Below are 17,787 nucleotides of genomic sequence, written 5' to 3'. Positions count from 1 at the left end.
CTGGGCCCGTGAGCCATGGCTGCTGAGCCTGTGCGTCTAGGGCCTGTGCTCTGCAATGGGAGAGGCCACAACACCACAACAGTGAGAGGCCCGCATACCGCAAAAAAAAAAAAAAAAAAACCACCTAATATTCCCATATTTATAAAACACATCCCTTCTCTAGATTGTTTAGTAAATTGTGTTAGAAACATGGATAACCTATTTGGGGGAAAAAAAAAACCTAGGTTATTCTTACCTTTATCATACCCCCAAATAAATTATAAATCTATTAAAAGATTAAGTTTTTTAAAAAATCTAAACTTCCAGGAGAAGAATTTCTATGGATTTTAAAGCAATGCAAGAAACCACAAAAGAAAAGATTGATACCTTTTCCTTTTTAGTTTAATATTTAATTTGTAGAATTTAATGTGTTTGACTAAATGTAAATATACTTTTTAAAAATCCTTAGTATTTTAAAGCAACAATAACATGTATATATGCAACAGGGTCTGAAAAATAATATCTTACTTATCATAGCAATCAATAAGTACATTAATGCCACAATATAAACATTAAGAAAGAGCATGGGGCTTCCCTGGTGGCGCAGTGGTTGAGAATCCGCCTGCCGATGCAGGAGACATGGGTTCGTGCCCTGGTCCGGGAAGATCGCACATGCCGCGGAGCAACTAAGCCCGTGAGCCATGGCCGCTAGGCCTGCGCGTCCGGAGCCTGTGCTCCGCAACGGGAGAGGCCACAACAGTGAGAGGCCCGCATACCGCAAAAAAAAAAAAAAAAAAAAAGAAAGAGCATGAACAGACAATTCGACAATAGTCATTTGAAAATGTGTTTATCCTCATCTATAACCAAAGAAATAAAAATTAAAACAATACATCACGGCCAGTACTGCCTATAAAATCGCAAAATTGAAACGTCAATTTAAATGTTAGTGACGTTTATGAGACTGAGTGGTTTTAATTTCTTTTTTGAAACTCCTAAGTTTTATTAACTAATTTATTTATTTACTTTTGGCTGCATTGGGTCTTCGTTGTTGTGAGTGGGCTTTCTCTAGTTGCAGCAAGCAGAGGCTACTCTTCGTTGCTTTGTGCAGCCTTCTCATTGCAGTGGCTTCTCTTGTTGTGGAGCACGGGCTCTGGGCACGGGCTTCAGTGGTTGTGGGACGCAGGCTCAGTAGTTGTGGCTCGCAGGCTCTAGAGCACAGACTCAGTAGTTGTAGCACACGGGCTTAGTCGGTCCGCAACATGTGGGATTGTCCCTGAGCAGGGCTCGAATCCATGTCCCCTCATTGGCAGGCGGATTCTTAACCACTGCACCACCAGGGAAGTCCCTGAAACTCCTAAGTTTAAAATTTTCTACAATGAACATGTGTTACTTTTATAACAGAAAAATTAACGCTTTAAAATATATGTGGATGTGTATTTAATCTCTTCTCTCCAACCCAAGACATGACTAAGAAGTGTACACCTTTTAAAGTGGATTCTACTGATTCTGTTTCCTAATTCCACTATATTTCAGTTAACCTAGATATTGGTTGTTCCTTGAAAATAAGAATTAACAAAAGCAGAGATTTTCCCAAGCTAATGACATCCTATGGTAATATTTCATGGCCAGGATAGAAGAGCCCTCATGATAAGGGCTGTTTTGTGGAAAGTGTTTTCTGTAAGGTCAACAGCCTGTACCAGTTTGACTCCATAATTAAACTTTAAGACACTGTCTGAGGTGTTGAGGTGAAGTGTTCTGGAATTGTTTAGGGTTCAGGGAAGATGACTTTGCCATAATAAAAAGAAATTTTAAGAGAAAGAGGTTATCAAGAAGGATATGTTTTTCTTTAGTGACAAGCTATAGAATCTATCCATTGATTTCAAAACAATCTCAGTGTAAAGAATTTTCGAGTTTTTGTGAAGATCTCTTCAAATGGATCTCTTAGAGAAGTAGAAGGTGAGAGTTATATAGGATTTTATTCATTATGACCCAAATTTATTAGTAGCCAGGCATCTTATTTAAAAGCAGTTTACTTAAACTATCTGGTTAATCCTTGTAATAATCCTCTGAAGTAGGTACACTGAATTATTCATTTCACAAAAGAGGAGGAAATTGAGATGTAATAAGTCTAAATAGCCAGACCAAAGGTCCACCACAACGACATGAGAGAGGCAGGGTTTGAGCCCAGACAAGTATGCCTGTAAAGATTGAATTTGTACCTTGAATACTGCACTGTCTCCACATTATAATTCAGTAATCCTAACTTTCCCCCCAACAACTGACTCCAACTCTACATAGGGCACTGCACAGTCTAACATAATCTGCCCACCTTACCCTTGCTTTTGGGTGGCAAAGCAGAAAGAGCTTGGGTTCTGTGTTCGAACTTGGATTGAATCTTTATTCTGCTATCATGTTCCTATTAGTTATCTCTTCACCTGTGAAATGGGGGAAAATAATACCTCAGAGGGATGCTCTGAAGATTGAGATACCATATGTGAAAGTGCTTGGCAAATAGTAGATGTTGAATAAATAATATTCGTTTCCTTTCTTCCTTCCCTTGACAAACAAAAGTGGTTCTTCCTGACCAAGTCATTTTGCATGAAAATGCTTCCATGGCTCTCAGTTTATCACAGAATCCTTAGAAAATTTACTCATAAGATCAAAAAGACCTTAGGGATCCCAGAGGTTTTTAATCCTCCAGGTTTCGGCAGAGTATGCTGCGAGAAGCCAAAACAGAGGTTGATATAACTTGATGCTCTGAATTCTCTCTTTTCTGGATTCAGGCAGGCTATTTATACTCTTGTTTCTATGACTCTTGCTTCTCTTTCAACTCTCCTACATAACCCTGCCCCCCGGTTCCAAAATACATTTTACACAACTGAACTCTAGCTCAAACTGCTGATATGAGATTTCTCAAAGATGCCTTATCATTTCCTGCTCCCACACCTTTTTTTTCTGCCAGACTCTCTCTCTGAAATAACCATCTACTCAAAATTTATCTTTTATCTTCAAGACCCAACTCAATTCATCCTCATTCATACATCTGCTCTGACCACTCTGGACGGAAGAGACCTCACTTTCTACTAAACCACTGTAGCACTGAGTATCCCTCAGTTCACAGGTTTGTACATACTTTTGTATTTTAGGGCTGAAAAAGGACTGAATGGAATAGTGGTTTAAAATGGCATCTGATTAGCAGTCCCTTAAGTTGCTTCTCCCAGCTCCTTACTCAACTATCTATGTAACCAGCAAAAGTCAAATTCTCACAAAAACACTAAAATCTAAGACCAATAGGCAAACTATCATCAGGATTAGGAAGGAATTTCTGCAATTTAGAGGCCAAAAGAACTGGATTGAGAAACTTTAAAAACCACTTTCCCATTAAAAATAGATTAAAATTCTTGGCCTGAAAGGAGAACCACCCTTTGCTCCTCCTCAGCTGTTTCCCCCCTACTCAGAAAGAAAGGAGCCCTGTCGGTCACCACCAGCAGCCACCAAAAAGAAAACATGGTGGGGGGCAACCATCCCTCTTATCAGGGAGGTGATATTTTATGGGGTGTCCAAAATGCTATCCCTTAATCCCTAGTACAGTGATTCAAAAGAGTTAAAAATAATAATAGAAACTAGAAAAAGATTTTCAGGAGCATGCCAAGAAAAAAATAAAAAGCAGATGTCAATATTAATTTTTTTAAGTCAGATGTGAAGGGTGGAGGGAGGGTGAATTGGATGAAAGTGGTCAAAATGTACAAACTTTCAGTTATAAGATAAATATGTACTAGGGATGTAATGTACACAGCATGATGACTGTGGTAAACACTGCTATGTGGTTATACAGTATTTGAAAGTGTTAAGGGAGTAGTTCCTAAGAGTTCTTATCACAGGAAAAAACTTTGTTTTGGGTATCTTTATGAGGTGATGAATGTTAACTGAACTTAGTCCATAATCATTTTATAATATATGTAAGTCAAACACCTTAAACTTAACACAATGCCATACGTCAGTTGGGTCTCAATAAAACTGGGAAGCAAAAGTCAAATGTGAGGCCAAACATAAAATTAATGAGAAAGTACTTGATATTGATAAAATTTACAGTGAAGATATAATTATGAATCTCTTCAAATAATGTAATGGCTGAATATATAAAGTAAAAACTGTTAGAAATATAAGGAAAAATAACAAAAACAGTTACTGTGGAAGAATCACATACATATCTCAGGCTATGAGAAATCCAGTAGGAATAAAGTAAGGAAAAAAAATAGATTGGAATAATATCTTTAATAATATATCATAATATAATATATAAGGTGCTATATATGTACATATGTGCTTATATATGATATATAGAGATATATGTCAATAGATATATAGATAGATAACCAAAGCAGCTGCCAGCAAAAGTATGTATGAAATATTTAGAAAATTTTTTATAGTATTTTTCTCAAAGAAAGAATCAAGAAATTCCAGTAATTAGAAATCCATTCATTGATTTCCATGTACTCTTACTAGACATTAATAAGGATAATAAATGGGCAAACACTTATGTTACCATTGAGTTAAAGCAAGAATTAAAACTACAATTACAAACCATTTAGAAATTAACAAAAATGACAACATTATATATCAAACTATAGAATGACACCAAAGCTACAACCAGAAGCAGATTCATAGGAGGAAAGAACTGATAATGTTTTTGTTTACTGGATTTTTTGTTGTATGTTCTAACAATTTTGCATTGCTTAAAATTAAGCCATAGCCACTTCAATATTTCCTGAGGTAGTGTTCCATACATGTAAAATACCATTCAAAGGAAATAATATGCTGGGCCTAGTATCTTCTTGTATTGTCTCTACTCACATTTGTTTTGACCTGTATTTGCCAGTTCACCATTTCCTTGGGACATCAACCAGTTGGTACCATATTTGATCGCCTGATGCTCACTTAAGGCCCCTTTAAATTTAACATTTCTTTAAGTACAATTTCTGACTTTGACCCTCAGCACATGCTATTTCATAGTTAATCCTTGGTTCCACACAGCCAATATTACTAGTAAGAGGCACTCACACCTTCTTTCAGGACACAAGGAGCCTTTATATGTTGGAAGAACACCACCTTGCCTCCCAACAAGAGGAGGGAAATCACAGAGGAAAAATCAATTGTAATTTAGTACGAGGGTCTGTGGTCTTTATGGTCCCTGGTAAGTTTATCACAGAATTAAATAAATACATATATGCATATGCAATTACACACATATACCTACATATGCATTACATACATACCTAAATGGAGGGTGAAAAAGCTATCTTTTAGGGATAAATCAGAAGTTATAAAAAATATATACATTTTAAACTTTTAAGTTCTATTTCACTGACAATCATATGAACTAAAATAAAAAGATTATTTTTCTCCTGTGAGCTTCCTGTGTTCAATAAAATCATGAGTATGGTATATGGATATAAGAAGAATTAGGGTGGATATAGAATTTATATACTGGACTCTCAGATATACAGATAAATAAGGTAGGTTTGTGTTACATCTCATTCCTCAATTCAACTGCTGTGTTTACTTTTCCTAAATTTTTCACTTAATTTATTAGCCATGTTATTATTTCTGTAGCAAATATACCCCTTAATAAACTATAGTGCATTTTCTCAATTCAGAGTTATTTCCAACAACAAAACTGTCAGTTTCTTAAGAAACTATGAGTAGTTGCTATAGTCAATTATGGTACCATAAAAGAAGATATTGGGTTCTTATTTCTGTAATAGTTCTCACTGAATTATATGTATGTACAGAAAGACAAACTGATCTGCTCACAATAATTCATGCAGTATTTAAATCTAATAACATTTTTCTCCAATGTAGACGAGGGTCCAACGTATCTCTTACCCTGGACATGAGTAGCTTGGGGAATGTTGAACCCTTTGTGGCCACACCAACCCCACGGGAGAAGGTAGCAATGGAGTATCTGCAGTCAGCCAGCCGTATTCTCACAAGGTCACAGCTCAGGGACGTCGTGGCAAGTTCACATTTACTCCAAAGTGAATTCATGGTGAGCCTGCTATTTATGATTCACTCTTCAGTAGTTATTTTGATATACTAGGCACTAGAGGCACATTCTAAAATGACACTGTCTTCCACTCAGGCAACTTACGGTTAAATGGTTACAGTTCAAAAGGTTAAGTGCAAGGATTTTAGATCCACCCTGAAGCTCATCAACTATTGGTAAGTGTTCAAACTAGAATGTGAATTGAGGCGAGTATATAAGGGCTGGCCAGGCAAAGTGACAAGAAGTAGCTGAGCATTCCGGGATGAAGGAACTGCCTTGCTGTCACTGTTCGGGAAATTAAATTGTGCAGTTTGACAGGAGCATTGAAATTAAGGTGGGAAGTGACAGAAATTGGGTTTCAGATATAAAAGAAACCCAAGTCTTAATACATATTTAAAGGTTTGGACTTATCTTGTGTTTTAAAAAGATCACTACCTGCAGTAGAGTCAGCATTAGAAAGGGATATTTTGGAGATTGTAGAGAGAATCCTGTGGAGCTGTGATGGTGGTCAAAACTAAGATAGTAGCAGTGAAAATTTGGGTGGGTCTATAGGCACCTACAAGAAGTGGGCTTAATAGGCTAAGGCAGCCAAGAAAAAGTCAGGGATGACACCCCCATTTTTAGACTTGAGCAACTGCATGCATGTATTGTCATTTAATGAAATAAGGAACACAAGAGGAAGACCCAATGTGAGCTAAAAATGATGGTGAGTTTCATTCAGCTAAAAATGATGCTGACCCATCAATGATGGGTGGTGGTGTTAATGCATGAACACACGTTTCAATCCAGAGAGCATGGAGACAGATTAGACCTTCTTAGGTCTAATTGTTGCCCAAGGGGAATATCCATTTTATGGAACCCCTTGCATCTTAAAGCAGTTGTACATTTAAGCCATAGCTGTTGGGTATAATAAGTTGACGACTTCAGGGTCAGTTCAGGTGTTTGAAACCACCCTAATGACGAAAGAGACAACAATAGGTTAGATCTATCAGCTTCATCAACTATTATTAAAATACAAGCATGTCGTTTTAAAAATTAGACTTCGTAGCATATCACCTTTTATGTATGAAAAAAATGAGACCTGGGAGGAATAAAAGAACCAGTCAGTGATCACATAAGTGGCCAAAGGTACACCTAGTATTCTTTTCTACAACCACAGATAGCTCTTTGTTCTATGAGATAAGCCCTTAACACAGTCTACTTCCCTGAGAGATGAGGCCAACAAGGAATGCTGAGGAGAGAGATAATGCTGGAAGATGACAAATTGTCAGTGTGTGTCAGAAAACAGGAAAGATCGGGGAGGAATAAAGATAGTTACGGCTTTGCTAAAACAGACTAACTTGTTGGAAATTACCAAGCATGAACATGTGGTTTCTATTGAACATTCAACAGTTTTGCTTATTTTGGTAACTTGGAACTGAGAACTTACAACAGTTAGTTGGAGCAGAGAGTAGGAATAAATATCATAAATACCTAAAATAATGCAAGCTTAGGAAACAATATTTTAATGGACTGAGTCTTAAATTCACAGTATAGTCAGGCTTTTCTTGAATTTTCAGATTGACTGAAAACAAGGACAATTTAAATAAATTTGTAGATAATTTCTTTCATTTCAATGAATATTAAGCTGTCAAGTTCTATTTTCTGTAGGAGAAAGTGTACATAACAAAAATATTATTTTATGTGATCTAGGGACAAAAGGTATTTTAATGTACATTGACCTTATCTAAGCAATCCTTTGCAGAATTTTAAGTTAGAGAACATACTATTTTGTATAATCAACTCCTTAAATATTTGTTTAGACCCTTTGGAAAAACGTTGGCTTTTTGTTTCCTTTTTCCCAGTCAGCATCAGATGCCCACCTTTTCTGTCTAACACACAGAGCGACTTCTGCTTTAATTGTTCCCTCCTCCATCATTTGACATATATTCTGACTTAATAAAAATATTTGTGTTCTTGTTAAGTGCGAGAGGACAGTGCCTAAATGCACTTCACTACAAATGTTGCATTTACAACCACAAATGGAACAGTACAATTATAAACCATTTCTTAATCCAAAAAAATGCATCATATCATCATCACTTAAATCAGCAAAAATGCCCTTTATGTTTACCATTTGGGGAGGAAGGTTTTCATAATCCTAAAAGAGACACAATTAATGTTAAAAGAGAATCTATCATAATAAAATTTTTGGTACTGAATCTACACAAAGATAGGAAGAAATCTGAATACACTGTTTAAGAAAAAGCAAATTTTTAGCTGCCTGTTTATATATTTCCAGCAATTATGTCAGAACAGGATTCTTAAAACCTAACCAAAATTTTCTATGTCTCTTTAAGAACTACATATCAAATAATACTTTCTAACACACAAAGCCGTTTCTTGGAGTCAGCTTGTCAGGGTGCAGCTGATGTGTTTATGAAGGGAAGGGTGTTGGTCAACCAGAGGTGGTAGTCTGTTGTTTCATAAATGACTTTGAAGTCCAGTAGAGCTCTGGATCAGATGGCCCCCCGTGAAGATTTTCTTTGTGACAGCATTAAATACAGTATTTGATATCATTTATTTTTGCAGGAAATACCAATGAACTTTGTGGATCCCAAAGAAATTGACATTCCATGTCATGGAACTAAAAATCGCTATAAGACCATTTTGCCAAGTAAGTTTCTTGAATTAAATAGTTGGTGTTGTAAAGCACAAGCCTTCTCCATCCCCCCCTACCTCACCGTTTCCCATCCTCACAACTTCCATTTACACACCAAATTTGGAATTGCAAGCACATCTCAAGTCTAATAATCTAACGATTATTAGTTAGATAAGTGGAATTCCCTGGCAGTCCAGTGGTTAGGACTCTGCGCTTTCACTGCCAGGGCCCGGGTCCAATCCCTGGTCAGAGAACTAAGATCCGGCAAGTGGTGCAGCGAAAAAAACTAATAATCATTAAAGTGGTCTAAGGTTAATAACTTTATCTTGTATTACTCTTAAAATAATGGTCTGCTCATAATTTCACTAGACACATGGTTCTAAACTTTACTGTGGCACACTTTATGGTCATTTGACTTTCACTAAGAGTGTCAAACAATTCAGTGGGGAAAGGCTAGTCTTTTCAATAAGTGATGCTGAAACAACTGGGTAGCCAAATGCAAAAACACTGAAGTTGGACCCTGCCCTACACAGCATACAAAAATTAATTCAAAATGGATCAGAGGCCTAACTGTAAGAACTAAAACTATAAAACTTTTCACATAAAAACAGACGTAAATCTCATGACCTTGAATTAGTCAATGATTTCTTAGATATGACACCAAAAGTATAAGCAATGAAAGAAAAAAATAGGTAAATTGAACTTGAACAAAATTTCAAAGTTTTGTGCTTCAAAGGACACCATCAAGAAACTAAAAAGATGACAATGACACAAAATTGGAGAAAATATTTATAAATTAGACATCTAATAAAAGACTTGTATCTATAATATATAAAGAACTCGGGCTTCCCTGGTGGCGCAGTGGTTGAGAATCCGCCTGCCGATGCAGGAGACGCGGGTTTGTGCCCTGGTCCGGGAAGATCCCACATGCCGCGGAGCAACTAAGCCCGTGAGCCATGGCCGCTAGGCCTGCGCGTCCGGAGCCTGTGCTCCACAACGGGAGAGGCCACAACAGTGAGAGGCCCGTGTACCACAAAAAAAAAAAAAAAAAAAAAAAAAAAAAAAAAAAAAAAAAGAACTCTTATAACTCAGTTATAAAAAGCCAAATAGCCCAATTTTAAAATGAGCAAGAGACTTGAATAGACATTTCTCCATAAAAGATATACAAATGGCCAATGAGCATATGAAAAGATACCCAACACAATTAGGCATCAGGGAAATCAAAACCGAAGTGAGATAACTCTTCATAACCACATGATTATAATATAAAAGACAATAGAAAGTGTTGGCAAGGATGTAGAGAAATTGGAACCTTCATACTTTGATGGTAGGGATGTAATATGGTACAGCTACTGAGGAAACACTCTGGTAGTTCCTCAAAAGGTAAAACCTAAAGTTACTATATGACTCAGACTTTCTACTCCTAGGTATATGCACAAAAGAAATAAAAACATGTAGCCACGCAAAAGCTGTACACAACTATTTGTAACAGTATTATCTGTAATAGCCCAAAGAGTAAAAATAACCACAATATCCATCAACTGATGAATGGATAAATAAAATGTAGTATATTCACACAACATAATATTATTCAGCAATAAAAAGTAATGAGGTACCAGACTTCCCTGGTGGCACAGTGGTTAAGAATCCACCTGCCACAGGAATAAAGACGCAGATGTAGAGAATGGACTTGAGGACACGGGGAGGGGGAAGGGTAAGCTGGGACAAAGTGAGAGAGTGGCATGGACATATATATGCTACCAAATGTAAAATAGATAGCTCGTGAGAAGTAGCCACATAGCACAGGGAGATCAGGTCGGTGCTTTGTGACCACTTAGAGGGGTGGGATAGGGAAGGTGGGAGGGAGGGAGACGCGAGAAGGAGGGGATATGGGGATATATGTATATGTATAGCTGATTCACTTTATTATACAGCAGAAACTAACACACCATTGTAAAGCAATTATACTCCAATAAAGATGCTAAAAAAAAAAAAAGAATCCTCCTGCCAATGCAGCGGACACGGGTTCCAGCCCTGGTCCGGGAAGAGCCCACACACCGCGGAGCAACTAAGCCCGTGCGCCACAGCTACTGAGCTTGTGCTCTAGAGCCACAAATACTGAGCCCTCGTGCCACAACTACTGAAGCCCGAGCGCCTAGAGCCCATGCCCCACAACAAGAGAAGCCACCGCAAACAGAAGCCCGCGCACCACAACGAAGAGTAGACCCATTTGCCATAACTAGAGAAAGCCCGCGTGCAGCAATAAAGACCCAATGAGGACCAAAAATAAATATAATTAATTAATTATATTAATTTTTTTTAAAAGTAATGAGGTACTGATGCATGCTATGACATGGATGGACCTTGAACTCATTATGCTAAGTGAAAGAAGCCATCACAAAAGAACTCATACTGCATAATGCCATTTATATGAAGTGTACAGTTAGGCAAATCTGTAGACATAGAAACTACAGTTGTTGCCTAGTGGTGAGAGGCATAAGAAAGGGTATGAGTTTATTTGGGAGATAATTAAAATGTCATCCTTGCTAGAAACATTCTATATACTATCTTGTATCCTTACAGAAGAGTCTAGTAGCTATAGGGCTGCCTCCAGAGCCAATCTGCTGAGGTTCATATCCAGCTGCACCACTTACTGTATGGCTGTGGGTAAATTTATTAACTTAATCTGTGAAATGGGAGTAGTAGTAGTCACCTCACAGGGTAGTTGTAGAGCCCCGTGCTTTGCACATGATAAAGTGCTCAATGTTAGCTATTCTCATCGTAACTCAGAAAGATGTTATTGTTCCTTTCTTACAGAGGAGGAAAGTGAGGCTTATAGATATTAAAGAAGCAAGATTCAAATCCAAACACGTCTGCCCCCATGCTTTCCACCACTGATAGTTGCACAACTCTGTGGATTAAACAAATAAAAATAAATTATGTGATGGCACATTTTAAACGAGTGAATTGTATGGTATATGAATTTATATCTCAAAAAAGCTGTTACCAAAAGACTTCATTGTGCATAACAATCACCTAGAGTCCTTCTTAAAACTCCAGTCCTGTGCCCCACCCTGGGGATTCTGTTTAAGTGGCCTCTGTTGGGCCCAGGAATCTGTACTTCTAGCAAACACCCAGGTGATTCTGATACAGGTGAAAGCAGGCACACTTTGAGAAACACTGTTTAGACTATGTTAAAACTAAACTTAACTCCATGAAATTTATCGATGTCAAGCAGTGAGCTAGATGCCCGGAACCAGTAAGGAATAAGGAGCAGCATATAAGATCAAGGAGGTCACAGACCAGAGGAGAGACATGTAAACAAGTAATTATGTTCAATGTAAGAGCCTGAATAGAGATCTTGCCTAACCAGTGTAGGAGGACTGAGTAATTCTGCCTAGAAAGGCAAAAATACTTTGGAGAAGAAGCAATATTGTCAATCACTAAACAAACAGATATAGTTGGGATTTTGGCAAAAATCCATAAATATCCCAAGGCAAGAGCTCTGGAAAGATGGAGCCACGAAGATTTGTTTTAGAGTATTGACATTAAAATAGTAGAGTCTTCATAATTCAGTTCATTAATTCACTCATCAAACACCAAATTCTTCATATTTATAGTAATAGAGCAAGAATTACTGTTAATAGTGTCCTTGGGCTTCCCCTCTGTTGGAGGTAGAAACACATTGTAAAAGTTACTCCACTGTAATATATTTTTAATTGGTCTGTATAGTTAAACCTATTTACCTAAGATATAGTCACTGTTGAAAGATATTTTATAACTATAATTGGCTGAAGGGGATGAAAGTGCTGTGTGTTACAACTGCTCTCTCTCTCTCTCTCTCTCTCTCTCTCTCGCTCTCTCTCAGGACTTTTCATCTGAAATTTACCAAACATAAGTAATTAGGGCATATACATGTATTGCAAGTATTATACTTAACCACCTAATCTCAGAAGGATTTGGAAATTATTAGGACTATTTTAAAGTTCAGCCTTCTCTGTTTCCTGCCAGATGCTATCAGACAACTGCTTCACAGTCCTGTGTCAGCTTTTCCATTCCCAGAACTGGGTGGGTCGCTTGAACCAGGGCACCTGTGCTGACAATTGATGTTGCAAATGACAGATTTTCTGTTGCAAATGTCTATAGCCTGAATACCCCACCCACCCCCTGTTGCACAGAATATAATCTAGTAAATATAGCTTGGACAAGCCACATCATTGGCTGGAAAATCATCAGAAAAGACTGGAATGAGTATGAAAAGCTGCTCCTTATGGTTTATTTTAGACTGTAATATGGGGTAAATTTGAAACATTACATAAAATAATAATCTTAAAATGATTAATATTTTAAATATTATAATAGTTTTTATTGTTTTAACCTACAATAAACTCTCGAGTTTAAAAGTTTCCAGCTTGTACATATTAGTGAGTTTGTATAATTTGGAGGATGTTTTGCAGCAGAAATATGGATGGCCAAGAACCAATTAAATTGTAGCTTTTTTTCTAAGGACAGTGTCAGCCGGGCTCAGAACATTCTTAAGTGGTAGATTAAAGTGCTTAGGTCAAATTTATATCAAATTACTTTACAATATAAACAAATATTTGTGATAAAAATTTATCTATGTCCTAAACACAAGAGCAATGGGAAAAAACTGATCACATATCAATGTGAAATTATTTGTCCAACAAAGAAGTATAACAAGAAATTTTATGTATATCTTTTCCATGAAGCCAGTTTATTTATACAACTATAAAACAATATAAATCAAATTTTAAAACCCTATTTACTCTGACCATCATTTTATATTTAAAAATTTAAAGTCTAGTAATGTTTCCTACTTACATTATGTTTTCCGTTTCACTATATAAAGTGCCTAGAACAGAGTAAATATGCAAATAAGTGAACCAGTCATTAAAGCAACGAGTTGTGTGACTCAGCAAAATACTGGAGTTTAGACTTGATTTCCTATCCTGGCAAAAACATTTACAATTTATGGCAAGCTACTTAATCTTTCTGTGCCATCCTTTCTTTGTCTCTAAAAATAGTAATAGTAATACTACCCTGTAAGGCTATTGAAAGAATCAAATAAATATATGAAAAATGGCTAGGAAAGTTCCAACTAATAGTAAACCCTCAGCTAATGTTAGTTTCTCCTTTCCGTCTCTACCTAACTGAATCCATCATTAACCCCAGAAACAATTCCAGAAAATAAGAACACTAAACTTGGAGAGAAACGTTTACCGTTTCAAAAACAGTATTGAAGAGCCCTGTTTTCTCTTATAATGTTCACATGCATGCTAAAAAGTGAATTTCAGGGCTTCCCTGGTGGCGCAGTGGTTGAGAGTCCCCCTGCTGATGCAGGGGACACGGGTTCATGCCCCGGTTCGGGAAGATCCCACATGCGCGGAGCAGATAGGCCCGTGAGCCATGGCCGCTGGGCCTGCACGTCCGGAGCCTGTGCTCCGCAACAACATGAGAAGCCACAACAGTGAAAGGCACGCATACCACAAAAAAAAAAAAAAAGTGAATTTCACATAATCTATCACTGCATTGCCAAATTCAGCACTGTCCACTGAAACTCTCTACAATGATGGAAATATTCTGTATCTCCAATGTGATAGCCGTTAGCTGCATGTGGCAATGAGCACTTGAAGTATAGCTAGTGCACTCAAGGAACTGACTTTTAAATTTTATTATATTTTAATTAACTTAAGTTTACCTACATGTGGCTAGTGGCTACCGTAATGGACAATGCAGGCCTAGAGTCTTCTCTCTCTTCCAACAAATTTGAAGATGATTCCCAATCACCTTGAAGGTGTGGCCAGTCCTATCCTATTCCTCTCATTCCTGCCTTTGCCCATCACTGGGAGTGATACACTTTTCCCTCATCTAATAGCTTCTTCTCTGACTTCAAACCTTAAACACATTTCCTCCCGGAGAGGAAATCTTCAACCCAGTATAAACTTTGACAAAATCTGATATGATTCCAATCAAAATATCAGGATCCAGGTACCATTTTGTCTGTTAAAAAGAAGACTTAAGATTGCCAGAGGGTATTTTAAAGAGATCAAAATGGAGAAATTTCATGTGTTCTATACACCAAAACTTTATGTGTTCAATAATTTGTTGAGAGGAAAAAAGAAGCAAGAAGGAGGGAAGAAGGTAGAGGAGAGGAAGGGAAGGAAGGGAGGAAAGGGATCTAAGGAGGAAGGGAGGGGAAAAAGGAATGAAAGAGAAAGAAAGCAAAGGAAGGAGAGAAGGAAATACTGAATAAAAAGAGAAGAGCAGAAGACAGAGAGGAAAAGTGATCAGTGCTCAATGTAATGTTTGTAATTATTATTGATACTGCCCAGATGAATCATAAATGGTATGCTAAACACTTAATATATAATTCAGAAATACCAATTCTGAAAAAAGTTATCATAGTGAATTTGACTAATATGTAGACTTAAAATGCATCACATGAATAAACTGATAACAATAAAGATGAAAATAATAACAAATGATGATGGTGACAAAATTTTGTTTTTTTAATCCTTGACATTTTTATTAGACTAAACAACACTAAAAAGGCTTTGGTTGGAACCAAATTTATTTTCCCTTGCTCCATCATATGTTGTATTCTTGGTTTTGTTTTTGTTTTAATATTTGGAAATCTCTGAATACTTGGAAATACTATAAATTACCAATTTTCAACATAAACTTAATTAAGCTTGACAGGACACCTGCTTCTAAGCAATTTTCGGGTTGAGTTCCCAGTAAATCATATATATCGTAGGCATTATAAAAACTGAAGGAAGTGGGCCTGTTTTCAAGTCTGAGTGGTTTAGGGCATTTGTGGAAACTTTTAATAATCAGTGGATACTGAAAAGTAATGGAAGTTTTCCTGTCCCCTTTGCTATGAAAAGAAAAAAATGGAAAAAAAGCATTGTTTTAACTCTTTCTAATCGAAATTAATTCTGACGTTAAACACTCTCTGAGCCACATACCAAATAGAAATCACAAAGGATACAAATGTTAATTAAAGACAGCCCTTGCTTTCAAGGGGTTCATCACAAACCATTGAGGGCAAGCAAACATTTAAGCACTTAAAATACGAGATGTTAAATACTAAAATAAAACTCAGGCAGCCTGAGCAAAGAAGGGAATGCCTAATTCCACCAGGAAGACAAGGGAGGTCTTCCGAAAGAAGGTATTTCTTGAACTGAGCTCTAAAAAATGAGAAAGACTTTACCATGCAGAGACGTCAGGGAAACAATACATGCAAAGGCATAGAATCTGCAAGAACGTGGAGTATTTGAGAGATTTCCCTGGGCCCATATGACTAGAGCATGTACACGTAGAAAAGTGATTATTGATGAGGCTGTGGGAAAAGATAGACTTGTTGGACCCACTAAGGAGATTTCATCCCCTAGATCTGCACTGTCCAGAGAGCAGCCACTAGCCACACATGGCTAAGTAAATTTAAATGAATTAAAATTAAATAAAATTAAAACTTTAGTTCCTTAGTTTGTACTAGCTACATTTCAAGTGCTCAACAGCCAACATAGCTAGTGGTCACAATTTTGGGCAGCACAGATAAGGAACATTTCCATTACCACAGAAAGTTCTATTGGGCAGTGCTGCTCTGGACTGTCTAACTGTCAATAAGTTTTCATAATAAAATGAATGCAGTGGACAAATAAGTTTATAAATAATACCTTCTTGGAAATTCACAGAGTATATTAGCATAATATAGACCCTGAGAAATTCTGCAGTGAAAAGTTTGTTGTTCAAGTTTGTTGAATTCAATGTTTTCCATATTTATTTGATTACTGAACCCCCTTTTAAAGGATGATCTAATTTACAAGTTATGTGACCTAATTCTATATGTTATAAAAGAAATGATTTACAGATAACAGTTTGGGAAATATGCTGTGGACAATTAGGAACCATGGATGGCATTTAGGCAAGGGAATGATGTGATCAGATTTTATTTTACAAAGACTGCCTTGCCAGGTATGAGAAGGATGGATGGGTAAAGAACAAGATTGAAGGCAGTTAGACCAGATGGGATGCTCAGGTCCTAGCGTAAGAAGAAAGCCTTGGGAAGAGGGAGGCAACATAAATCCTAGCAAGTTTCAGGAAACCGAACGGACAGAACATGAATATAGAGGGTCAAGTCCAACTAGTTTTCAAACATGGACTCAGGAGCTGTGGTAGCACACCCAGCATAGAATAACACAGGGCTATCAGGAGCACATGATCATGTGCAGTTTCACAAAGCTGTAGTATATCCAGAAGGAAATGAAAAATTTTTAAATGTGGTCTATAAGTGAGGAGAGTAGTCTGGTATAAGATATATATTTGGGAGTCTCCAGGATATGGGTACAAAATCATGGGGATGAATCAATCACCCAACAAGTCAGTGTCAAGTGAGCATAGAAGAGGGTCAAGTTGAATCCTAGAATCAGCAACATTAGAGGAGGCAGACGAGGGACTTCCCTGGCAGTCCAGTGGTTAGGACTCTACGCTTCCACTGTAGGGGGCATGGGTTCGATCCCTGGTTGGGGAACTAAGATCCCATATGCCGTGCAGCACAGCCAATCAATCAATCAATCAGTCAATAACTAAAGGAGGCAGAAGAAATAAGCAAAAGATTGAAAAGAGACCATCAAACAGGTAGCAGAAAACCCAGAATGCTGTGACGCAGCATCCAAGGGAAGAGAAAACTCCATAAAAAGATATATGATCTACAGTTTTTTAATTCTACACAAAGGACATGAAAAAATAAATACCACCATGGGTTCATTGGGTTTAGTAGCAAAAGTGTCACCAGCAGCAAGACCAGTGTCTGCATAAGACTAGGGTTAGGATAGATTGGAGTGTATGCAAGAAGGATTGAAGTGTAGATGAGGAGGTGGGCAAAAGACACACTCAGACTTTACCTGTCGGGAGAAGAAGAGCAACAGAACAATTGCTAGAGAGGAATGCATAGAACTGACTTCTTTAAAAATGGAAGAGGCCATTTAAATCAATGCAATAGACATTTACTGAATGTCTATTTACATATATAAACACTGTGCTAGACACCAGGTCTTATACAGATCATGAAAAATCCCCATCCTGGCCTTCAAGAGGC

The 17,787-nt window shown here is 37.3% G+C and overlaps 1 protein-coding gene across 2 annotated transcripts in view; it reads left to right on the top strand.

Moving 5' to 3' along the window:
- Positions 1–17,787, top strand: part of PTPRR (protein tyrosine phosphatase receptor type R) — a 266,542-nt gene that overhangs the window by 210,853 nt on the left and 37,902 nt on the right. The window contains exons 7-9 of one of the 2 annotated variants that reach the window (XM_067009754.1): positions 2,993–3,100; positions 5,842–6,028; positions 8,597–8,681. In XM_067009754.1, coding sequence (XP_066865855.1) covers positions 2,993–3,100; positions 5,842–6,028; positions 8,597–8,681 — 380 coding nt within the window. The remainder of the gene's footprint in view (positions 1–2,992; positions 3,101–5,841; positions 6,029–8,596; positions 8,682–17,787) is intronic. The other variant, XM_059080979.2, reaches the window with a different exon arrangement.

This window comes from Kogia breviceps, chromosome 12 (genome assembly GCF_026419965.1).
Source record: "Kogia breviceps isolate mKogBre1 chromosome 12, mKogBre1 haplotype 1, whole genome shotgun sequence".
Taxonomy (NCBI): Eukaryota; Metazoa; Chordata; class Mammalia; order Artiodactyla; family Physeteridae; genus Kogia; species Kogia breviceps.
This window is presented reverse-complemented; position numbering and strand designations above follow the sequence as displayed.